The 25,045-nt window shown below is 47.5% G+C and overlaps 1 protein-coding gene across 3 annotated transcripts; it reads left to right on the top strand.

Annotated features, from left to right (window-relative positions):
• The first annotated feature begins 2,156 nt into the window (after positions 1 to 2,156).
• On the top strand, positions 2,157 to 24,987 carry dzip1 (DAZ interacting zinc finger protein 1). Of its 3 annotated transcripts, XM_079734917.1 has the most exons (20): positions 2,157 to 2,241; positions 6,544 to 6,660; positions 7,482 to 7,674; positions 8,592 to 9,254; positions 11,631 to 11,715; positions 12,133 to 12,248; positions 13,248 to 13,406; positions 14,220 to 14,357; positions 14,751 to 14,813; positions 15,076 to 15,204; positions 17,271 to 17,322; positions 17,618 to 17,668; positions 18,297 to 18,368; positions 19,770 to 19,978; positions 20,917 to 21,127; positions 21,986 to 22,160; positions 22,354 to 22,772; positions 23,109 to 23,248; positions 23,813 to 23,984; positions 24,689 to 24,987. In XM_079734917.1, exons 3-20 carry the CDS (start codon positions 7,672 to 7,674, stop codon positions 24,772 to 24,774), a joined length of 2,943 nt encoding a protein of 980 aa, XP_079591043.1. In that variant the 5' UTR covers positions 2,157 to 2,241; positions 6,544 to 6,660; positions 7,482 to 7,671; the 3' UTR covers positions 24,775 to 24,987. The 3 variants fall into 3 exon arrangements, with proteins under 3 accessions (XP_079591043.1, XP_079591044.1, XP_079591045.1); XM_079734918.1 differs by lacking the exon at positions 18,297 to 18,368; XM_079734919.1 differs by lacking the exons at positions 2,157 to 2,241; positions 6,544 to 6,660 and having other exon boundaries at positions 7,656 to 7,716.
• The last annotated feature ends 58 nt before the right edge of the window (positions 24,988 to 25,045 follow it).

Raw genomic sequence — 25,045 nt, 5'->3', positions numbered from 1 at the left:
GGCGGGAATGAACGGGCTGTTCCGATCACGCCATGGGCCAAAGAAGAGAGAAAAACTCACGCGACATTCGAGTCGTTTGTCCTCTCGTTTATTCTCGCTTTCCTCATCCTTGTTTCTGGGAGATGGGGGTGGGTGGGGTGGCGGGTGGTGGGGGTCCCGGTGAAGGATCTGCGTCCCGGTGAGTTCCCACAACTCCGATCCTTAGAGCCACGTGTCTGCGACGCAGGGCTGGTGTCTGCGATGGCAGACACCTCAGTGTTAAACACTTCAGATTCTCAAAGAGAGGCTTAGGTCACTTATCGAATTTAGCACACAGCGCGAAAACAAAGAGTGCAGCTTTGCGATTTAATCCGTCACCGCGCAACCAACATCGAGATCGAAACAATCGAAATGGAAAACGATGAGAGCTCTGGGAACTTTCCTGTCCGCGCGCTCTGTGGGACACATACGGTGGATCAGATCCGACTGCGTCCGCGATTCAGAGAACATCCCGAATGAGACCGTGAGCCGGTGACGTCAGCAGCATCCCGCATCACACAGCCGTGCTCGCAAGCCTATCGGACCTCGGTGCGCGTCGAGCCCACAGACGCTCGTGCGGATTACACAGGAATTCCTGTGTGTGTGTGTATGTGTGTGTGTGTGTGTGTGTGTGTGTGTGTGTGTGTGTGTGTGTGTGCGTGTGTGTGTGTGTGTGTGTGTGCGTGTGTGTGTGTGTGTGTGCGTGTGCGTGTGTGTGCGTGTGTGTGCGTGTGTGTGTGTGTGTGTGTGTGTGTGTTTGATGTCAGATTAGGACCTGGGACCATACCACAGGCGGAGGCTGCTTGTCACATTCGGAACCATGGAGAGGTCTTGAGGAAACCGACGTATTGGAACGGGTTCATTCATTGAACCGTACGTGATTGGCAGACAGGGCGGGATCAACTTTTTAAGTTTACATAAACCCACTTCACCGATCCATTGTTTCTGTATCTGTTGATACGTCAAGTGAATAACCAGTGTTTTACTCAAATCGCAAATAAAGGCCCTAGATATATATGATAGTTTTAATGATTTTGATAGTCACCCTATGAAATCTACTTCATAAAATGTCATCATTGTCTCAATATAAATATATAAATGATGATGTCATGTCAGCGTTAATCGGTTAAACGGCACAGGCCTCGTAATAATGTATGTCCTTTAAGCCTTCGCTAATAAAAGGCTTTTGTGTTTTTTCTTGCCTGATACGCAGCGAAGCCATCAGAGGATTTTCCGCGGGAGAAGAGCGTAGAGTAACAGCATGTGACTCGATGCTCTCTGCATCGGATGCACTCTGGCCTGGATGACAATAGATAATCTGCCTGCACGTCCGTCAGCCCGACGCACATATCTTTATTCCATTCTGCTCCTTCAGCCTCTACTGCGGCCCCTCTCTCACTCTCTCTCTCGCTCTCTCTCTCTCTCTCTCTCTCTCTCTCTCTCTCTCTCTCTCTCTCTCTCTCACTCTCTCTCGCTCTCTCTCTCTCGTCCTGTTTCCCTCTCTCTCTCTTACATAGTCTCTTGTCCTCTCTCTCGTCCTGTTTCCCTATCTCTCCCTCTCTTACATAGTCTCTCGTCCTCTCTTTCTCTCTCTCTCTTCCTGTTTTCCTATATCTCCCTCTCTTACATGGTCTTTTGTCCTCTATCTCTCTCTCTCATCCTGTTTCCCTACCCCCCCCCCCCCCCCCCCCCCCCCCCCCCCCCCCGTCTTACATAGTCTCTCGTCCTCTCTTTCTCTCTCTTTCTCATCCTGTATCATGCATCTCTCAGGGTATGAGAGGAAGGAGAGAGAGATAGTGTGTGTGTGTGTGTGTGGGGGGGGGGGGGGGGGGGGGTGAGGGTAAGGGAGTTGAGAGACAGAGGGTAAAACATATGGAGAGGTGCAAGTGAAAGGGAGCTAGAGGGGGAGGGAATGGAGAGATGAGGAGAGGGACAGAGGTGTTCAGTGAAAGAGTGTGGAGAAAAAATAAGAAATTTCCTAACTGGTCCTAACTGACACGGAGAAGAGAAAGGGGGAAGGATAAGAGGGCGGGAGAGAGAGAAAGAAAGAAACAAAGGTAGAGGAGAGTGAAAGGCAGAGGAGGAGAGGATAAGGAGGGATGAGAGAGAGAGCTATTAAAGGCAATGGAGAGATGTGAGACAGAAGTCTCTGGGAAGAGTCTAGGCTTGAAAACTCTTCTAGTGACCTTCTGTGTACATTTCCTGCTTTCTGGAAACATATTGGTGAGTGCTAAGGCTTTTACATGGGGCAGCTCATTGGGTTCCCTCTTCAAATAATTTTGCTGTCACCAAACATTTCTTAATATACACCTAAACCCGACTATCTTCATTGGCATTCCTCTGCTCCGAATTGCTGCTATACACTTCCACTAGCATGAATGTTATGAAAATATTCCTTCCCTGCTCTGCCCGATGACTATTTCTTCGCTAGAATAATGTTTTTGTCGTAGTTTCTCAAATATTGATCGGATGCTTGATTGTTCTTGTCTTCACGACACACTGGATAACAATGTAGATTCCAAGATTTAACACACTCCTTTCTTCTATGGGATGACAATAAAACAGTCTCGTTCTAATGTTGTGGGGCTTTCATCCTGAGACATCTTTGCACTTAGGGAATTTATCGTAGGATGCTTTGGATAACACCCATTAAACGCTATGAATTCTTTATTTATTTCGGTGCTTTGCTAGATTTGCCATTGTTCTTTGTCGTTCGGAATCAACAGCTGTGCTGAGTATGAATATATTAATACCATTTCGAGATGCTAAACTTCAATGCTAAAGGCAGCCTAAGAGCCTTAACTTCTGGCATGCACAAGACGCTCATAAGCACAGCCATCGGAATGGCTTTAGCATCTCGCTAAAGAGACCTAGCTAAATCGTGTCCTCGTTTCACCTCTAAAGTACCACAGGACAAAGCGGTGGGACAGGGGTTAGAGTTAGCTCTTGACCATTTGCGTGTTTTTTAGTCACGTAAATCCAGTCAAAGACCTGGGAAAGGCTCAAAGAATAGATGCCTGACACAAATGGGGGAGCGACTTGGCAAAAAAAAAAGAAAGAATAAAATAATTAAATAATGGCTGTAATTCCCGGCCCACATTTGTATTGGGGTCAACGGCTTTCCGTGAGGGGTGCTTGCGAGAGAGATTTGTCTGCACCCACTTATGTTACGTAAATCACGCTTAGGTTAAGATGTTCCTTGTGCGTGGATTTCCGATTTATGTCCGAAAAGCCGTCAGCCGCTAATGTAGCAATCGGAAGGCCAACGTTCCACTGTTTTAGATCATTGTTCCCACAAAACTGATTGGAAAGAGATTATCTTGCTTTTAGCTTAGCTTTAGCTCAGAGCAACCTTCTGCATGCTGGGCTCCTCTGTAGTAATTGGCTAGCGAAAGCCTAGTTGAACTTGATGTCTTATCGATTCCTTTTTGGCAAAAGCATCTGGCAAACCCACCGGCCTTTTGGCATTTAAAACTTGCATGATACATTTCTAGGTGAATTCGAGAGGACATTTCTAAATGTCACCCTAAGTGTTCTCCGTGCACCGTTCTGACACACACACACACACACACATAAATAACCCAATATTTAGTTGCACTTTGAGTACAAATTATCCATAGCTTGAACAAAATACTCAGAATTATGGTTATCCTCCTGGCCGGTTTTTGAAGTGTTTTCGTATGTGGGTTTCAGAGCTGGGATACAAAGGCATTTAATGATTCCTAATGCGTTCTGGGCCCTGAATTAGTGTAGAGTATTTTGGCGATACAGTGCGAAGCAACTCTGTTGAAAACATTTCAACACTTTGGTTGGTTTGTTGTCCCGAATGACTTGGCATCGATTTAGTGAAAATATTGTAGCCTGACAGAAGCTGGAGTGAACAGTGGAAATTATCCTCTCAACCATCACATCAAAATAACCTCTGTACGACCGTTCTCGCCGTCGGTGGCCAAGTATCTCCATTATGCCTATGGGTGAGTCTCTAGAGAAATGACTCAGGTAGCTAAGGAGTTATGATGTAGGTCTCCATCACACTTTTGCAACCGGATGGTAACGGTCGAAAATAGTTTGTGGAAATGTATGAGAAAAAGATCCTCCTTGTTATGTCTTGGAGTGTGTGTGCGTGTGTGTTTGAGTGTATGTGTGTGTGTGTGTGTGTGTGCGTGTGTGTGCGTGTGTGTGTGCCAACATGTGTGTGTGTGTGTGCCAACATGTGTGTGTGTGTGTGTGTGTGTGTGTGCCAACGTGTGTGTGTGTGTGTGTCTGTTTGCGTGTGTGCACGCTTATGTGAATGCTTTTATGTGTGTTTGTATGTGTTTGTGTATACAAATATCACCCAAACCCGGTCCAACACGATAATCAAGGTAAAGCCATATTCAGGTATATTCAGGGAATACCTCTACTATATTTTTATCGGTGTTCCTTATTCGTCAGAAGAGAAGTGAACAGAGTTCGCCAGTGAAACACAGCAGTGAATGATGCTCCCCATCCCACACACACACACAAACAGACACACACACACACACACACACACACACACACACACACACACACACACACACACACACACCGAGATGCCTTTTGATCCCTCCTGTTTTGAGTAACTTTCCATCCTTGAAACAGACAAGCAAGAGACGGGGGACGGACTCTGTCGGGTCGCTGCTTGGGGGTTGGGAGGTGTGGGGGGGGGGCTCTTAAGTAAAACGACGTGATTCGGTTATGTTTGTTTTGTTTGGCGTGTCATGCAAATCAGCCGGTTTCGTTTCTGCGAGTTGACAGCAGTTCTTCCTTTTCTGCCTCTGCTCTTCGGTTGTGCAGTTTTAAAAGTTGCTCTGTGATAAAATGCATTGTTGTGTGTGTGTGTGTGTGTGTGTGTGTGTGTGTGTGTCTGTGTGTGTGTGTGTCTGTGTGTGTGTTATTGTACCTTATTAATCTATCTATTTCCACCGCCTACAAAGTGTTTCGAAGTGACTCTTACTTCTAAAGTGAATTCTATTTGTAGAGATGCATTATTCTGCGAACCTGTCTCTTGTTAAAGATGATCATTACGATGATGATAACGTTGTTGCGGCTGCTGCTGCTGATTATGATGATGAGTATGAGGATAATGAGGATGATGATGAAAAGCATTATGACTGTAGAGTCAAATATGTGCAGTTGAACAATGCGATAGTGAACATCTCACAGTGTCTGTAGGCGTCTGATCTTTGCTTTTGTCTGGGTGTTTCTATGTGTTTTGTGCGTTTGTGCTCATGTGAATTTATGTTTTGTGTGCGTGTGTGGGCTTGTGTTTTGTGAGTGTGTGTGTGCTTGTAGGTATGGTTTGTGTGTTTGTGTGTGTCTGTATGTGTGTGTGTGTGTGTGTGTGTGTGTGTGTGTGTGTGTGTGTGTGTGTGTGTGTGTGTGTGTGTGTGTGTGTGCGTGCGTGCGTCGTGTTCTTTATTTTATTTAAATTTGCACCGCTAACGCAGGGCCATTATTTATAGTGACTTAACAGCGCCGAGAGGTGTGAGTGAGTCTCGCGGGAGCTCCCATTCGGGGAGGAGCCGCTAAGATCTATAATGCATGAAATATGTACCTCTGCTCCAGCCTTCACACAGCAGAGCACCACAGTAAGGAGCCCATAAATCAAGGGGCGCATGTAGCGAATCGGCCCGCAGGGTCCTGCTGCGACCCTCGGTGACACTCAATAGCAGCCAGGCCAATATAACAAGTTGGGGAGAACCACTGCTCTTCCCAGCACGGTGTGAGTCACGTGCCAGTGTGTGTGTGTGTGTGTGTGTGTGTGTGTGTGTGTGTGTGTGTGTGTGTGTGTGTGTGTGTGTGTGTGTGTGTGTGTGTGTGTGTGTGTGTGTTTGTGTGCGTGTGTCTGCGGTTGGCAGTCTAGGGCTACTTTAGCCAGGTATGTTGCTGCCCCCTTCTGGCAAAAATGAGGATTTACACCCTTTTACAGCTCATTTCAAATGCAATTAATATATTTTATAATTATTGCATCACTGTAGTGGTGTACTGACTCTATAACAATAGTTGGGATATTTCAGTAGTGATGTCACATATTCCAATGACTAGCAGTAGCATACAATACACGATGAATATTGGATAGCGGTATTCATAAATCTAAATATATATATATATATATATATATATATATATATATATATATATATATATATATATATATATATATATATATATATTAATTAAAGGCTAAGCATTTGAATTGGTAGGCGATTTATATAACATTAATATATTCGTTCGCTTTTAAACAAAAATAATAATAATAAAAAAAATCATCTTTAGGCCATAAGGGGGCGCCATCTCCCTCCGACTCCAGCGGAGACTTACTTAACGTTGTTTGTAAAACATTGCTGTGCCAAGTGTCTGGATTTCCCCGGTCGCTTCCTTGTGCATACCATCGCCCTGTTTGGTATTTGCATTCAACAACTTTCCCCCGAACCCCTTCCTCTTCTCTCCCCTCTCCCTCCGATCTCCCCTCTCCGTGACTCCCCTCCCCCATCTTCTCAGCGCTGCAGGAATGTGGAAGCCTCCTACGTCATCACCCCGTTGCGTAGCGGGGTCCCGGCTCTGAAAAACTGAGCGAAAACACACGGACCTTAGAAACCTAAATACTTTACGTTAACGGTAAGTGGTTCAAGTGTAACGTTCCTGTTCATTGGATTTCGGCGTACGTGCGAGTTGCAAAAGGGGTTCGCCCTATGTGTGCATCTGCTTTGATGTTTTTGGTTGGTCATGAAGTTGCTCGGACCCGTTAGTTCGACGAGCTGGAAAGAAAATCCGGTGAGGTCATCTTCCCTGAGCATACGCGGAGTTGAAAACGGGGTGTTTGTTTAAATTGGATCTTTATAAATTATAACGCTATCGGATCCAATCTTAGCCCCTGGGTGCACATATTTCAGTAACGGGACGAGGTATGAGTCAGCCTCGTCTTCTGCCCCAACTAGTCTGAGCCTGAGTGCTGCTGCAGAAGTTGGGTGAAGAAACGAAAAAAAAATCAACACGTCTCTTGCCTCAACTTGACTTTGTCTGGGGGATTAAGAAATCCGACACCCCAGAGGGCTCACTAACCATACACACACAACATGGCTAGTGGTGAGCCATTGTCTGCGTCGCTATAGGAATCAAACTTAACTAAAGCAGTCCATTGTTAACCTGGGTTTAAATGATACAGGTTTGCATTCGCGTCGTTGGGCTGCCGCTGCGTGCTGATGTTATTGGTCTGGTCCGCTTCCTGCAGCCCATTCACACCGGTGTCAGTTTGAAAACGACCCTGGACCACCTAGTCCAAGGGTTTGAAACCCGGAGAGGTAACCCAGAAAAGGAGACCCCCTCCCTGGACGGCCAGGCGTTCAAGATGAGCTCCGACGCCGCTCCTCTGCGTCTGTAGGGGACTCATTTGTGTGCTGATAGTTGGCTGGTGTTTTGATAACATGTCTGTTCCCCAGGGTCCTCCTCCACCACCACCTCCTCCTCCCTCCTCCACCTCCAGTACGACGACGCGGTTTCTTGTCTCCATGGTGATGATGTCGAGGAAGCGCTGCGCGTCGGACTGAAAGGGGCGGGGCGACCAGCCACCATAGCGACTGGTGTGTGTATCCCTCGCAACGTTGTTCCTTCACGGCGAATCACCTGAAGATGGTAAGACGAATGCGACACCACCGGGAGCCTCGACAGTTTTAGGTAGATGGGAGATCGATTATGTATGCATGCGGGAAGGTGGAGGTGTGTGTGGTGTTTTGTGTGTGTGTGTGATGTTTTGCGTTATGCGTTTGAGGACAGTGGTGGAATCTAGTGCAGTCTACACGCTTCCCCCCCCTTTCTCTCTCGCTCTCTCTCGCTCTCTCTCTCTCACTCTCTCTCTCTCTCTCTCTCTCTCTCTCTCTCTCTCTCTCTCTCATAGTCTCTCCTCCTGGCTGTCTGTCCCTATCTGTCTCTCTTTCTCTCGCTATATATATATATATATATATATGTGTGCATTGTGTGGTGTGCTCTGGGTGCTTACTGTTGTATTGTTGGACTCATCTGTACTGGTTATAATGTGCATGACACATTTGCTATAAGCCTTTGAAACTGTTTCATTTTACTACATTTTCCTCTAAAGTGAATTGTGATGCCGTGTCTGGAACACACTACTACTGTCATACTAATACGTATGATAGTAGTAGTCTCTCTCTTTCGCTCTCTCTCTCTCTCTCCATCTCTCTCTCTCTCTCTCTCTCTCTCTCTCACGCTCTCTCTCTCTCTATCCTTCTTTCTCTTGTCTTTCTCCCTCTGTCTCCTCCCTGCCTCTGTCTCTCTCTCTGTGTCCTCCATCTCCATCTCTCTCTCTCTCTCTCTCTCTCTCTCTCTCTCTCTCTCTCTCACTCTCTCTCTGTCTCTCTATCCTTCTTTCTCTTGTCTTTCTCCCTCTGTCTCCTCCCTGCCTCTGTCTCTCTCTCTGTCTCTTCATCCAAAGTTTATTGCGATGCCGTGTCTGTACCACAGTGCCACCATCATACTACTCCATCACACCGCCATCACTAACCCCCTGACCTCCCCCCGTCTCCAACCCGCAGCCGTTCCACGACAGCGTGTACTACCCCTACCCCGGTCCGGGGTCCGACCCCCAGGGCACGCCCTCCTCCGCGGGGGTCCCGTCGCTCCTCACCTCGCCCGCCCTCCTCCAGCACCACCCCCTCTCCGACTCCTCCTCCTCCGCCCACTCCCACCACCACCCCATCGCCATGACCCCCTCCGCCCTCCCATCGGCCCCCACCCCACCCACCCCCACTCCGCCGAACCTGCCGCCGTTCAAGTTCCGCGCGCGGCGCGAGAGCGTGGACTGGCGGCGTGTGGGCGCCCTGGACGTGGACCGCGTGGCCAGCGAGCAGGACCTGGACGCCCTCCAGCAGCACGTGACGGCCGTGGCCTTCTGCAGCCTGGAGGGCGAGCGCTGCCCGCGGTGCCGGGCCGCGCTGGACCCCGCCCTCGCCAAGCTCTTCCGCCTGGCCCAGCTCACGGTGGAGTGGCTTCTTCACTGCCAGGCGGCGCTCGCCGAGCACCTCCGCGCGGCCGAGGGGCGGCTGGCGGCGGCCGGCAGCGAGCGGGAGCGGCTGGTCGGGCGCCACGCCCGCCTGGAGGAGCGGGCCCGCGCGCTGACCGGGGAGCTGAAGCAGAGGAAGAGGGTGATACGCACGCAGCAGAGCATGCTGGCTCCGCGCTGCGCCGGGAGTCATAAGGTACTGATGGGGATGGGGCCGCTGGGGGTTCTGGGTCTCTGGTGGTGTTTCTCTCTCTGTCCTCCCGCCCTCCGTCTCTCTGTCTCCTCCATCTCCCTCTCCCTGCCTCCCCCCTCTATCTCTCTGTCTCCTTTCTCTTGTCTCTCTCACCCTCTTCCTGTCTCCCCCATCTTTAACTCTGTCTCCTTCTTTCTCTTGTCGCTCTCTCTGTCTCTCCCTCTCTCCCTCACCCTGTTTCTCTCTGTGTGCCCTCTCTCTCTCTTTCTCTCTCTCTCTCTCTGTCTCCCTCCCTCTCTCTTTCTCACTCCTTCCCCCTCTCTCTTTTTCTCTCTTTCTCTCTCTCTCGCTCTCTCTGTATCCTTCTTTCTCCTCCCTGTCTCTGTCTCTCTCCTTCTCTCCCTCACCCTCTCTCCCTGTCTCCCCCCTCTCTCTCTCTCCCTCTCTCTGTATCCCTTTCTCCCTTACTCCCTTTCTCCCTCTGTTTCTCCTTCTCTTTCCCATCCCTCCCCCCTCACCCTCTCTCTCTCCCATCCCTCCGTCCCTCCTCTCTCTCTCTCTCTCTCTCTCTCTCTCTGTCTCTGTCTCTGAGGTGTTATCAATTACATTGTACATATGGAGAGCAGGCATTCTCCCCTCCCCCCCCTCCCCTCCATGCTGTCATTGTTCTGTCTTTGTTCAAACTGTCTTTGGGCTTTAAGCCTCTGTCCAAAAAAAAGTGTTTAATGTTTTATAGACCCAACCCAAGGAAATGTGCTTTCAGTTATTTTCATCAGTGTGTATGTTTAAGGGGGTGTCCCTTTTCTTTGGTCCTGTTTTTATGGCCTGATAATGAATTAGGAGCAGATGGTGTAATCTGGTGGACAATAGGGTTTGGTCTTTTCTTTTAATCCACTTAATAAGGGGGGGCACCGTAGTCCTCAAGATGTCTAATGCATTCCCCTCTACCTCTATGAACACTGAGACCTTTTGTTGAGCTACAATACAACGGTAGTATTCCCGTAATATAGTAATACTTTTATGGGTTTTATTCTTTAAGAGCGGATTTTCGGTTAGTATATTTTCAACACAACCGCCGCTTGGCTATTTTTAGCCACTGGTCTCAGAGAACGACCTCTGCCTTGTCATCCTTCAAGTGTGTTGACCTGAACAACCCAGTTGCCAAGGCAACGACGGTCGCGTTTTATGTTAGAGTTGTGGTTGCCCGGCAGTGGGCTAGCGTGCCGCTGTTGCGGCATTGTTGTTTAGCCAGCTTTCACCGGCTCAATTATTGATAGAGACCGGGCCGCCCAGCGTGTGTGCTCTCTCAGGACGTTTGACTTTAGGCATTGCTTCAATTAAATATTAATGTTTACATTTTTCTCAGGAAATTACACACATGTAAATATAGGGTTATTCAATTCCTTTGTCCTGATTTCCATCTTATTCCAAATTGTTTTAGCGTGGTCGGGTCTGAGCTAGCTAGACGGAGTTAGCATATGGTGCTTCAGGATATCAGTAGCAGCAGGCTTAAAATTGAATGAACTCACCCCTCAATGTGAGAGGCGCTGTTTAATGCAGCGTGTGATCTTGCTTGAGTGTGTGTGTTCATGCGTGTGTGTGTGTGTGTGTCTGTGTCTGTGTGTGTGTGCGCCTATTATCTCTGTGCTGTCGGCTATGTCTTTGAGACGCATGCAGACGCGTGCCGCAAGAAGCATGTTAGCATCCCTTGCACTAGTTGTCTCCTTGGAAACACACGGCTAACCTTCCTTCAAAAGCTTGGTCTCAAGACGCTCTACTCGTAGCTTAACCAAGCCTCCTCTATCCTCATTTAAGTGCAGTTGTGTAAATGACAGATGGTTAGGGAAGTTTGTGTTAACTTTTCAAGGCTTAAAGAGGGATATCTAAAGTCCTAGCCCCCCCTGGCAGAAGGAAAACCTCCCCTGTGGTTTCCCACTCTAGGTTTAGTAGGTCAATCAATCAATCAATCAATATCATTTATTCTTTAAGATTCATTGAGATTAATATCTCTTTTCCAAGAATGAACTGGCCAAGAAGACAGCACTATCATCAAATAAAATATGCACAATCAACAGTCACTTACAGTTCTCATAAACCACATTCTGCATTAAGTAATATACGATACAAGATTAGGGACAAGACTGAAAATAAAAAAAAGTAGAGTTTAAATAAACAAAATAAACCGCAACAGATAAATTAATGAATCTGGCCGTTATCAAAAATATAACTTTACAAACAATTGCATAGACCAAGAGAACTATCGCCTCTGTTCACTTTGTCGCCCAAAGTCTTTGTCTCCATAAATATCTGAATCCCTCTCCATGCCAGTAGGCCAGTGGGCTATTGCTAACGCCGCTCACACTCCTCTTCCTCCCTCAGTGTTCCCACTGTGACAAGTCCTTCCTCAACGCCTCCTTCCTCCAGAACCACCTCCAGCGCCGACACCCCAACGAGTCGGAGATCCGTAAGTTGACCCCCGAACCGTCTGTTGATTCTATGCTCTTATCACGTTTTTGTCGAAGTCATATCTTTATTAGATACAAGTATAGTGGATTGCACCTGCTTAGGGCTGTCTTTGATCACCTGAGTTACACTTGACTATTTTCAAAGTGGTTCTGTGGTTGCCGTGGTAGAGAATCTAGGTCAGAAGCCTGGACTAGTCTTTTCTTCAAAAAATAAAGGTTTAGGCTTTAAGGGATGGTTTGGCTTTTTGCGCCCTCAAGTGGTTTTAATATAATTAACGGAATAACATGGCCGTACAATACAATACATGTGAGCGAATACACTGGAGATGACTCATTTAGAGACTTTAGGATGCTTTTAATTAAAAAAATATATAATTTTAAAGTTTAACAACAAACTCCTGTTGCCGTGCCAACAGAATCGCGGTCAGACAACGAGAAGAAGTCTCAGCTGGACGTCCTGAAGGAGGAGATCAGCAGCCTGAAGGAACAGCTGGTGCAGCAGCAGCAGACCCTGCAGGCCAAGACCGATCAGGTAGGCCTGTCTGTCTGCCCCTCTGTCTGCCCCTCTGTCTGCCCCTCTCTCTGCCTGCCCCTCTGTCAGTCTGTCTGTCTGCCCCCATGTCTGCCTGACTGCCTGCCTCTCTGTCAGACTGTCTGTCAGTCTGTCTGCCCCTCTGTCAGTTTGTCTGTCTGTCTGTCTGTCTGTCTGTCTGTCTCTCTGTCTGTCTGTCTGTCTGCCCCTCGGTCAGTTTGTCTGTCTGTCTGCCTGCCCCTGTCAGTTTGTCTGTCTGCCTATCTGCCCCTCTGTTAGTGTGTCTGTCTGTCTGTCTGCCCATCTGTCAGTTTGTCTGTCTGTCTGCCTGCCCCTCTGTCAGTTTTTATGTCTGCCTGTCTGCCCCTCTGTCGGTTTCTCTCTCTGTCTTTGGCAGATGCTTTTAGCCAAAGTGAAGTACATTTGTCAGAAGAAAGAGAAACATTATATCGCTGTCGGTACAGTAAGAATTGCTTTGTTGACTCATTCCCTGTAGTTTGTCTGTCAGACCCTCTCTTTGGATGTCACCGTTGATTTCCTGTTCTTTGAAACGTGAATTCCGAAACGCCATCTAAATCAAACCAGAGATTTCCTCCGAAAGTAGAGTCCATGAAGATTAAAGGAAGGAAAATCTGATAGTGAATAAAAGCGACAGCGCTCAATTTCAACCATTAAATCTTAAACCTAACCCTGCCAGTGAGTCCTTCAAATGTTTTATTGCTAACAGCTGATTGTGCTTCCCTTGTGTGTGTGTGTGTGTGTGTCTGTCTGTCTGTCTGTCTGTCTGTCTGTCTGTCTGTCTGTGTGTGTGTGTGTGTGTGTGTGTGTGTGTGTGTGTGTGTGACTGCGTGTGTGTGACTGTGTGTGTGTGTGTGTGTGTGTGTGTGTGTGTCTGTCTGTCTGTCTGTCTGTCTGTCTGTCTGTCTGTCTGTCTGTCTGTCTGTCTGTCTGTCTGTCTGTCTGTTTGTCTGTCTGTCTGTCTGTCTGTCCCTCCTCCAGGAGAAGGAGCAGGAGTCTCTCCACCGGGACCTGGTGCGGGAGCTGGAGCGCTTCAAGGCGGAGGAGATGACACGCATGGACCGCAAGATCGAGGACAGCCGCGACGGCTTCCGCCGCGAGATGGAGTACTTCTACACCAGGAACTTCCAGGCTCGCATCGTAAGCTGAAAAGGATCCAGTACTCCCGCCGTAGCTCTTAGAAATAGTCCAGTCAGTCTGGTTGTATACAGCCCAACATTTCAACAATCTCGTGGCCTAACATTCAACTAGACGTATCTGAAGTCAACGCTGATCAATGTTGATTTCAGTAATGTTGTAAAATGACATACTTTTCCTGATATATTCTACTAATGAATAATGCTGGCCAGGATGTAACACTCTCTTTGTGTACAAGAATCTTGCAGACACTCTGTTATTTAGTTATTACAATTCTGAAAGTGTCCTGGGCACTGGAAACTCAGCTGTGGTGACTTCCCAATGTATAGAATATTAATCAGATCAAATTTATATAATCAATCTATAATCAGGTGAAAATACATAATTTGCTGCTGGATGCTTTAAAAAAATAAAATGCAATTCATGGATCATTATGAAATTAATTCTTTTTTTGGGTTGCTTGTCAGATAAAGCAAGCAAATTAAAGACACATTTTTGGACTCTGGTAACTCAGCGGTTATTCCCAAAAGTTTTTTGTCGATAAACCTGCTATGAAAATATGTACCCTACTATGGGTACATTTTGTTAAATCGGCTAAATATATATATAAAAAACGCAAACAGTGGTAAGAATTGGCCAAAATAGGAAAATAAGGACAGTGCCAAAGATGGCACCATCTGTCTTTCTGGAGGAGATGAAAGTCCTCTCGTGTCTTGTTTGATGTCAAGGCACAGGATCGAAACAGTGTGCGCCCATTAAAACCGCACGAACCCCTCTTGTTCCCTGCCCTTTGGCCTCGCTGACCGCGCCCTGTAGGAGCAGGAGCACAGCCAGATGTCGCGGCGCGAGACGGCGAGCAGCCCCGTGCAGCGCCCCGCCGAGCGGGAGCAGGACCCCCACGCTGAAGCCCAGGCGCACGCCATGCAGCGGCTGGAGCAGCAGCTCAGGAAACAGGTGCTGCTCTGTTGTTTACACGGTTACCACGGCGACCGCTCCTGCTCCTCGAGCGAGCGCCTCAGCCTGGCGTTGGATGTGCTGTCCCCTACTCGTTGGGGTCTTAGACTGAGATTCACAGCTCTTTGATTTTTGTGCGTGTGTGTCAAAGTGTCAAAAATGTGTCGCATGGATGAAGGCATAACAAAAACCGGACAAGCAATAGTTAGTATTCTGTTATTGTTTGAGAGAATAAGTGTTGAAACGGAACTTTAAAATAGAATAGGTAATCAATGAAGCAAATCGTAAAGAATACTAATGGTAATAGTATTAGTATCGTAAACAGCAACAACTTCTTATTTGCTGTATTTTCAGTATGGCTAGATGATTGACATTTTGTCCCCCACCCCCCAGGATAAAAAGTGGGAATCCAGACTGCAGGAGATCAAAGGCCAACACGAGTCAGAGAAGAACCAGGTAACACTCACCCACTCACACACTCACAAACTCGCTCACTCACTCACTCAATCACCTACACTCACTCACTCACTCACTCACTCCATCACCTACACTCACTAACTCACTCAATCCCCTACACTCACTCACTCACTCATTCACCCAATAACCTACAATGTCATTCAATCACCCATTCACTCACACTCACTTACAACCAACTCCCACTCCCACTCACTCCAACTCTCACTCCCTTCCCTCACTCTTTCACCGGTTCACCGGGCAGCTGCTGAGTGAGCTGAGCAGGATGCAGTCGTCGGTGGGGGAGCAGCAGAGCCGGGGTCAGAGGTCACTGGAGGAGATGGAGAGGAGGCTCCAGGAGAGAGACCGCACCATCACCTCTCAGAGAGAGCAGGTCTGTACACACACACACACACACACACACACACACACACACACACACACACACACACACACACACACACACAATCAAACACCCACACACACACCCGAAAGAAATAAAAAAGTTTAAATGAAGTGACGATCCATCCCATGTCGCGTCTCGTTGCAGCGCCTTCCTTGTAGGCCACTAAGCAAACGTCTCGTAGATGAGACTGGCCTGGGTTATTTTGTTTCAATGTTAGTTATATTTTAAAACAGCCCATCATTGTAGCCTACCACTCGTGGAATATAGCCTGGCTAACGCCAGACCTCATCTCAATCTACATTGAGTAGAGGTCTGGGAACCACACATTCATTTTCTCATATTTGAGGCGTGGTTTACGATTACCCGGAGCCGTCTATTGGGCGCTACGAATGTCTATCATATGAGTCTGTACGTAGCTCATAGCCAATCAAAGCCTGTTGGTAGCAAGGCAAAGACATCCTTCCTGGTAATGAAAGAGTTTAACGCCGAAAGTTGCTCTTTTTTCAAAATAAACTTAAGTTCTAAACTACTTAGAACACTATCTAAGGCTGCATCGAAAGGTAACGCGTCTGCTGCCATTTTGGATCCGTAAACTACAAGCTTCGGTGTGTCGCAATGCCGTCGCCATCGCCTTGCCGCCCCTCCCCGTTCTGTGATTGGTTCCCTATCTCAGGCGAAAAATCTGATCCATGGTAACCAGGCTGCCTAGCAGCGCGAAATGAAATCGCACGCAAGGCAGCATGGGTATACCCAGGCTACGTGGAATAAGGAATTTAAAAGAGATTATGGAGTGATCTGACTCAGAAGTGACATTCGGCAATGGCAGCGCGAGATGTTCAGAACAAATTCAACTTCTAGTTCAATAACATCCACAGTTAAGGAAGAAGGTAAGAAAAATTGTCGGAATTTTTTTTTTGCAAGGCAACCAGGCAAGTTTTGGGGTCGTTATGTTCAATTCAAAATGTGAACCTGCATGTTGCACTGTTGTGCGGTGGACTTGCAGCGAATTTTGGAATTAATAGGCTTGAGTAGGCGATTCTTTGATATCGAGGCTTTCTTTTTTTTTGAAAAACATAAAGTGCCATAGGCATTAGCCTATATAGTAGGCTTAATGCAACCGGCGGATGGCGGGCGGGTGCGGTGTTGAAAATGGTTAAAAAACGTTGGTGCGGACGGATGGCGGACGGATGATGCGTTTGTGATGCGGTTTGTGATGACAAACACACATACACAGATACACGTACACACAGACACACGCACACACACACACACAGATACACATACACACCTCATCACCTCTCAGAGAGGTCTATCCACATACTCACACACTGGACACACTCCTCTGTGTGTCAGGAAGCGAGCTGGTGTTCCGGGTCTTGTTCAGGATATCCTGTATTTGGACTCGCTGGCTGAGATTTCCCGTGTTATCCTACAGCAACACTCATTCATAATACGCTCTCCTCGACAAGCACGTTCAGATACGACAGATGTAACAAAGGACTTGTGTAAGGATGAAATATAATAAGAATAAACCACAACATACAGTATATTATTTCTAATAATAACGCAACCTGTAAGAGTTAATCCGGCCGATTTTATCGACTTAATTAGGTGAAATTAAAGTCTTCTTTGTAGTGCATTGAGCTTATTGTTTTAGCGTTGTCAAGGAAACATGGTTGATAGTTGTATTTCACCGTAGTTCTTAATGTTGGATTTGTAGTGCATTGATTCAGAACTGTTAAAGGTCCCTTTATTGAAAATTACTCACAGCCTTTGAACTTTATTGACTAGTTATGGGACTGCCTTCAAATGGAAAATGCATTTTGAAGCCTTGCATCTGGTCTTTTTTGTCATAGGTTGCAGCTCGGGGGCATGTTGAACGAATCTGTTTAGTTTGGTTACCAGCTTGTCATAAAAGCCCAATAAAGCCTAAATAACATGCGTGTGTGGATAGTTTAGTCCAAGGTACCGGGCCCTGTAGAGCTGTTCCCTAAGCAACAACCCTGGGTGTTTCTAACCAATCACGGCCATCCTTTCATTTTCTTCTTCTGCAGATTAAGAACATATCCTCCCAACAGCCGGTCACCAAGATAGTGGAGGTACCAGGTAAGGACCCTCCATCATGTGTTGAAATGACTCCATCATGTGTTGAGATGAGTCCATCATGTATATGGATGATGACTCCATCAAGTATTTATATGACTCCCTCATCTATTTAGATGACTCCATAAGTTCCACGGTGACAATACACTCATCCCCTCTCTCTCTCTCTCTCTCTCTCTCTCTCTCTCTCTCTCTCTCTCTCTCTCTGTCTGTCTGTCTGTCTGTCTGTCTGTCTGTCTGTCTGTCTGTCTGTCTGTCTGTCTCTCTCTCTTTCTCTCTCTCTATCTCTCTGTATTAGTCATCATCACGGCGACCCCACCCGAACCGAGACACAAGCGAATTGTCCGCGGTAAGTCAAAAGGAAAACACTAAAATTCAATCAGACGAAATGTTAGCATTTGCGCTACGCTAACCCAGCTGCGACGTCTCCTAGCACCCTGTGATTGGTTAAGAAGGAGCTTGGATGCGGGAGGATGAGGATGCAATGTACAAAAACGAAAAGAGAACCGTACCAAAAAGCGCACACCCCTTCTCCTCCTCCTCCTCCCCTTCTCCTCTTCCTCCTCCCCTTCTCCTCTTCCTCCTTCCCTTCTCCTTTATCCTCCCCCCCTCTCCTTCTCCTTCTCCTCCTCCCACTTTTCTCCCCTTTCTCCTCTTCCCACTTTTTCATCCTCACCCCTTCTCCTCCTCCCACTTTCCCTCCCCCTATTCCTCCTTCACCCCCTTCTCCTCCTCCTCCCTTCTCCTCCTCCCCCGTTCTCCTCCTCCTCCCTTCCCCCACACTCCCCCTTTGTCCCTCTCCCACTTCTCCTCCTCCGCCTCACCCCTCCTTCTCCTCCTCACCCCAACTCCTCCTCCTCACCCCTCCTCCTCCTCCTCACCCCAACTCCTCCTCCTCACCCCTCCTTCTCCTCCTCCCCAACTTCTCCTTGTCTCCTGAAACATTTTTGTGATCCCGTTCGGGGCCGTCCAATCAGAGGAGGCCGCGCCCCCGGCTCCTCCCTGCCATTCGCTGGATCCGATACAGGAGATGTCGGAGGAGGACAGAGGTAAAGCGTGCGCGAGGTTGCTCCGCCTCCTCCACCTCCTCCTCCACGTACACGTTCTCTTCTGCATGGTCAGTTCACTGTTTCATCCAGTCTCCGATTGCTCAGGTCCTGGGGTCCCCCCTCTTGTGTCAGAGTATACTCAGAGACATGCCGTCTTCATATCCACCCCCACCCCACCCAACAGCAATCCTGTTTTGGTGTGAAAAACAGGTGGGGTGGTTGGTGGAGCATCATGTATGTTGATGCTTCTCGGTGTCTGTGATCCTCACGCTGGCTCTCGCTATTCCATTCGGGGGCGGCAGTTGCTCAGTAGGTAGAGCAGGTTGACTGGTAACCGCAGGGTTTCTAGTTCGACCCCCGGATCCTGCTAGAGCGTCGCGGAGTCCTTTGAGCAAGACACTTCACCCTACCTGCTCCTGACGAGCTGGCTGACTCCCTGCATGGCTGACGCTACCGTCGGTGTGTGAATGTGTGCATGAATTGGTGAATGTCAGGCAATATTGTAAAGCGCTTTGGTTAAAAGCGCTATATAAATGCAGTCATAATTGCATTTACCATTTATGTCCATTTATGCGGTGAAAGACTCCTCATCTGGTGCCGTTTTGCTCTTTGTGTCTTGCCTCTGCCACCCTCCAACCACCAAACCTCCCTCCCTCCCGTCCCCCCCTCCCTCCCCCCCCCCCCTCCCTCCTCCCTCCCTCCCTCCACATCCTCATCCACACATGGTCAGCTATGGACGTCAACACAGAGCTTTCTGTGCAATATGGAACTGTGGCGGTGGATTGCGCGTGCATATTGTCGTGGTGGTCTCATTCTGTGCTCATCGTCGCAGTGTGTGTGTGTGTGTATGTGTGTGCGATCAGTCGCCCGTCGTTCCATCCCAGATGAACACATGATGTACGCATTAACGGGCCCCTATTTTACCACCGGGCGTGAGGGTGACTCACCCTTCCAAAGTCCGTCCTCTCTCCACGGCTGACATCACGCATGGATGCCTACCAGCCTACCGAGTGGACTGTGCCAACTGGTTGGCCGGTAAACTGCAAAGGCTTGGCTTGTCAAGGGCTTATCAACATCATACCTGTTAATTATAATAATAATAAGAAGTAGAATACGTCTTTAAAGGTGACATATTATACCACCAGGTGTGAGTGTGATTAGCCGTTACAAGCCGTTAAACTCGACCTCTTCTGACATCACAAGTGGGCGTGACCACCTAGATGTGTTCTGGATAGATCTTGTCACCTTTAGCAAATTAATTGGCACTCTGTATTTTCCGGTTAAGAACAGGCGCCCATTAGTGTACTCATTTGTTAATTGCTTCCCTAATTGAGTAACTGGGATGGTGGATGGATGAGTCATTGTGTCGTGGTTTCCCTTTGTTTCTGTCGTTGTTCCCAGACTCCAGCAGCGTCTCGGAGAAGAGGCGCCCCCCGGTGGTGTCGGTGGTGTCGGTGGAGAGCAGGAGGCCCGAGGCGGCGGCGGCTCCGGAGCGGCGGGAGAGGCTGACGCCGGCTGCCCTGCGGAGGAACCCCGGCCTCAGGAGGGAGCTGCGGCCCGCGCTGGAGCTCGCCCTGGCCGAGAAGCTGGAGGACCTGGGGCTCCGGCCGGTATGCTACGCTCAGCTACGCTCATCAAAACACCTGTGTTTGTGTAATGTTTTCGTCATGATGTTTTTAAGAGACCCGCAGCCAATTTGGGATGCAGGTCGTTTAAGGGCCGTAGCGGTCTGGGAGGTTGAACAGTGGGAACCGTCTCTCCTCGATTGATCAACGAGTGGTTCCAACTCGCAAGCCAATCTACAAGTAGCGCTGGATTTTGGCTTAAAGGTGACATATTATACCACCAGGTGTGAGTTTGATTAGCCGGTACAAGCCATTTTTGAAAATCTGCCTCTTCTGACATCAGAATCGGGCGTGTCCACCTAGACGTATGGCAGATAGATGAGCAACGTTTGCTACAGTCCACTGGGTAGGCTGGTACACTGATCTATCCAGCACACATCTAGGTGGACACGCCAACTTCTGTCAAAAGAGGCAGGTTTTCAAAACGGCTTGTAACGGCTAATCACACTCACACCTGGTGGTATGATATGTCACCTTTAAGGGCCGTACCAGTCTGATGGATTGAATAATGGTGGTAACCGTCTCTCCTCGATTGACCAAACAGTGGTTCCAACTCGCAAGCCTTAGCTACAAGTAGCGTTGGATTGGCTTAAAATCTTAAGATTTAAAATAAATTTGAAAAAAGATTGTTGAAGTGATTGTACACTTCTAGCTATAAACCTCAATGTGGTACGCTACGTGCTACCTAGATGTTGCTAAAACAAGGCTAAGGTTATAGGCTGCCCACATACTGTTTGTTATTTCTGTTACTGTTTGTTAATGTAATCAAAAACTTCATGAAGGACAATCAATGGTCATAGCAATGTCGCCAACATCGCAGACCTTTTGGTTTGAACATTACAATATCGTGATTGTCACACAGTTTACCGACAAACAAAGAAAAGTCATTTATTTTGTGTGTGTGTCCTTTGTTACCTCTCCAGGGGCAGAGCGGTCTGAAGAGCAAGGAGCTGAGCGGCATCCTGTCCCAGGTGGTCTCGGCGCGGGAGAGCGCGGCCCGCGAGGTGCCACAGTACTGGCGCCACCGCGAGGAGGTGGTCCGCGACCTGGAACAGAGGCTTCAGGACCGGCGCCGGGGCAGCGAGCCCGCCGCCAACGGCTCGCTGCGGGCCAAGGCCAGGGCCGCCGCTCAAGGTACAGGGACTGATGATGGAGTCGTGAGGGACCCCTGTTAGAGGCACCATCATCTATCTGCCCCTTTGAAAACATAAAGGGTTAAGGTTGCTTAACCCTGAAGTCATAGTGATCTGCAAACGACTCTTTCATTGGCATTGGGATTAAAGATGACATAGTATACCCCCAGGTGTGAGTGTGATTATCCGTTACAAGCCGTTTTGAAAATCTGCCTCTTCTGACATCACAAGTGGGCGTGTCCACCTAGATGTGCGCTGGATAGATGAGCAACGTTTGCTTCAGTCCACTGGGTAGGCTTGACGGGTGATCTATCCGTCATACCTCTAAGTGGAAACGCCCACTTGTGATGTCAGAAGAGGCCGATTTTCAAAACGGCTTGTAACGGCTAATCACACTCCACCCCTGGTGGTATAATATGTATTCTTTAATATGCGCGGATCTGAAAACTCTGTGGAACAAAGGGATTTTGGAGTCACGAGCAAAGGTTGGGAGCTGCTGCACTAACCAAATATAAAATAAAAACAAATGACTTCTTGGCTTTCAAACTTCCCAGACAGAGCCTACATAGTTCAATACTAGTTATCAAAAGCTACTTAGACACTTCAGGTGAGTTAGTCACCGCTAATGAGTTAAACAAACAAGCCAACTGTGTCTAGCCAAGTCCTTTAGCGCTTTTTAGAAAAGAATGCGGTAATTTGTTGTGATCACGCTGAACACACTCTTTTATGAAGCTCTATCTTAGACTAACACTAACTTCTTTTCTTTAACGACCTAGCAAAGCTCCACTGACTCACTGCTGATCCGCAACATGGTACTTACTGTGTGTGTGTGTTTGTGTGTGTGTGTTTGTGTGTCCAGCGAGTCAAAACAGACCTCGGTCCAGTAGCCTCCCCTCCAGGGTTACTCAGGTGGTGTCTGGACCTCCGGCAAAACAGGCCAAGACCCCCCAGCCAACACCCAGGACCAGCACTGTCGACCCACCGAAGACCTTGACCAGCAGAGCCAGGAACCTGGCCAAGACTGCCGTACCCAAGTATGGAAAACGACAACAGTAGTGATCGCACTGTCGTCTACGTTAAAACACGAGGTTCACTGGGACGTGGCTTTGCATGGGAATTCTCATAATAAGCAGCGGAAGTAACATGATGAATCTAGCAATTATGCTAACCGTGCTATTGCTAGCAGTGCTAGTCGCACTGAAGCTAATCATGCGTCTCGACTCTCAGCTTCAGGACACCTCCTTTCAGCTCAGACGAAGACTCAGAGGAGGAAGAGGACAGTGAGGATGACGACGAGGAAGAGGACGAGGAGGATCTTACAAGGATGCGCGGGCGCGCTCAGCACACTAGGGGCCGGACCCCGCAAGCCTCCAGACCTCAGCGGGCCCCCGTTGTGCTCCAGAACACAGCCAGCAGACCCAGCCCGGTCGCACGGCAGCAGACCCCAGCGCGGCCCGCACTCGCCTCCACGCCCAATCAGCAACGGGCGCCAGCCGGGAACGCCGCGAAGGCAGCGGCCGTTAAGGCTCCAGACAGCGATGACGACGACTGGTCGGAGGTTAGCGAGCTGCAGGAGATCGACCCCAAGCGGCTACAGTCTTACCAGGACCGGAACGGCAGCGCGGACAAGAGACCCGCGGTGAAACGTGAGCGCTAAGTGTGTTGTGTACCATTGGATAATGTTTGTTTTTGGCTCACATTAGGTCGATTATATGCAAGCTCATGATTCGGGGCAAAAGTATGTGAACACACAACTATCACTTCAATAACATAGCTTTCCTATTTTATTTTTTGTTTAAATTAAAGGACAATAACGATCAGAATTATTGACGAGGTTAATAAAAATCCTGAAACTGCAGAAAAATATTTTGAATGTGCTTCAGTTTTTTCTTAGCTAATAAAAGAAAATCGATTGACGTTAACCATCGAAAAAAGAAAATCATGCTTAACCTGATTTGCTCTGTTCACTTTCAACCAATCAGAGGCCACGGTGCGGGAGTTGGCTGTGAAAGTGGAGAACAAGCTGGCGGAGAGAGGCGGGCGACGGCCAGCAGGGGGCGTGAACGTCGCACCGAAGAGTACAAAGAAAGCAGAGGAGGAGGATGTAGTTCAGGAGCTACTGGTGAGGGCCCCTTTTCTTCTCCAGACCAGTGGTTGCAAGACCCTGTGCCTTTCATAATAACGCACTTTGTTTGTATAGCAATATCTAGACACTCAACGGAACTTTACAATGGGAATACAAAGTAGGAGTAGAGAATAAAGAAAGACTCTAAAGAGCAATTTGCTATATAATTATATTTGTATTACTTTATATATAATTTTTTACTAATTATTACACACAATGCAAGTTCTTGTTCAATTAAAAAATAATGTTTTGACAAATATCTTTGGTTACGATTGCACTCGTTACTGCAAGTCAACTGATCTGTAACTCACATTTCTCTGGAATATATTCCTTGCACATCACACATACTGTTATACTTCATACATCAACATCGACACTTGAAGTATATATGAAGTACGTTTGAATATGGAAAAATATGTACCTCATACTGTCGTTCATATTTTGCAACTCCCAGCACAAACTGTACAGCTCTTTTATTTTAAAAGCAGACCTACTGTACATTTTTTAGATATTTTCCATATTGAGTTCTTCTTCTGCTAAATATCTCTATTTTAATTTTAGTACACAGATCTAGAGGAGAGCAGTGATTGGGCGGTGTCGTCCCTGGAGGAGCCGGGTCACATCCTGGCTCTCCCCAAGTCGGGCCCCAAGGGGCCCCCACCGACCAGGAAGAGTCTGGACTCGTCCAGCACTAGCGTCTGGGGAACCTCCACGGGCAAGGGACAGAAATCCGGTAAGGGGCCGCGCCACAATTTGTCATGAAATATTTTGAACATATGTAAATACTTCTAGATTTGTATTGCCTCGATGTACTTTTATTTATTTTAGTTAAACGTTTACGTTATGTTTTCCATTAGCCTCTAGTGGCTTGAGATTTAGCTACAGTTATAGCTACATAATTTATATGAAGCTATTTAAAGATTTACCCACGGTGGACCAGAATAAAATCGATTTATAGCAAAATAATCCCTGGATGGATTGACGCGTGACAGTTGTGATTTATTCCTTGAGAAACATCCAAGTTTTAGTGGAGTAGATAAACAGCTGCAGAAGACAAAAATGACATAGTTAGACTTAGACTTAAAGACTTGCTTTATTGTCATTCAATAAACACACCATCAGTGCACATATTAAAGGCCCTTCGTTACCTTGGCTCACGGTGGAGTGGACACATAAATATACATATCATTCAAATATTCACAGCACTTCAAGTGCTGGTATGACTTAAACAGGTTCAAATGACTAAGTGTATTAAAAGGATAGTGATAAACGAATCAAGTGACAAAGTGATATTGCACTTAAAGGTAGTTATAGTCCAGTGAGGATCCCATGGAGGGTGGGGGGGTGTTACAGTCCATAGATGGGGGTTTATTTATTATATTATATATTCATTAACAAATTCCCTCATAGCTCATTCGTTGTGGTGGTGTTTCTCAGGAGTGACGGACGCGCCGGGGGCCGGCAGCACGCTGAAGAGCAGCCTGATCTCCCTCAGCGACTTCAGCGACTCGGAAGGCATTTAGCATTGAACACCCTACAGTTCTGACCCTACATGAACCCTGAAATGTCTTTGATGACCCCTTTATATATGATTTAGCAGATTATTTTACCCTATAGGTACTACTTTTATAGTGTCCGGTTTATATGTGACAGAATCTTTTTTGTAGATTTTTGTTGATGATTTTCTCCTTTATACATTCATACAAGCAATAAATTGGGCTGTTTTTTCCATTTAATATTTCCATTCTGTCCATTGAATGTTCAAAAACAAAAAATGATGCAAAAGAACAACAT

This window comes from Pollachius pollachius, assembly GCF_949987615.1.
Source record: "Pollachius pollachius genome assembly, chromosome: 4".
In the NCBI taxonomy this organism is placed as follows: domain Eukaryota; kingdom Metazoa; phylum Chordata; class Actinopteri; order Gadiformes; family Gadidae; genus Pollachius; species Pollachius pollachius.
Note: the sequence above shows the minus strand (reverse complement) of the source record. Positions and strands in the feature narration are given on the sequence as shown.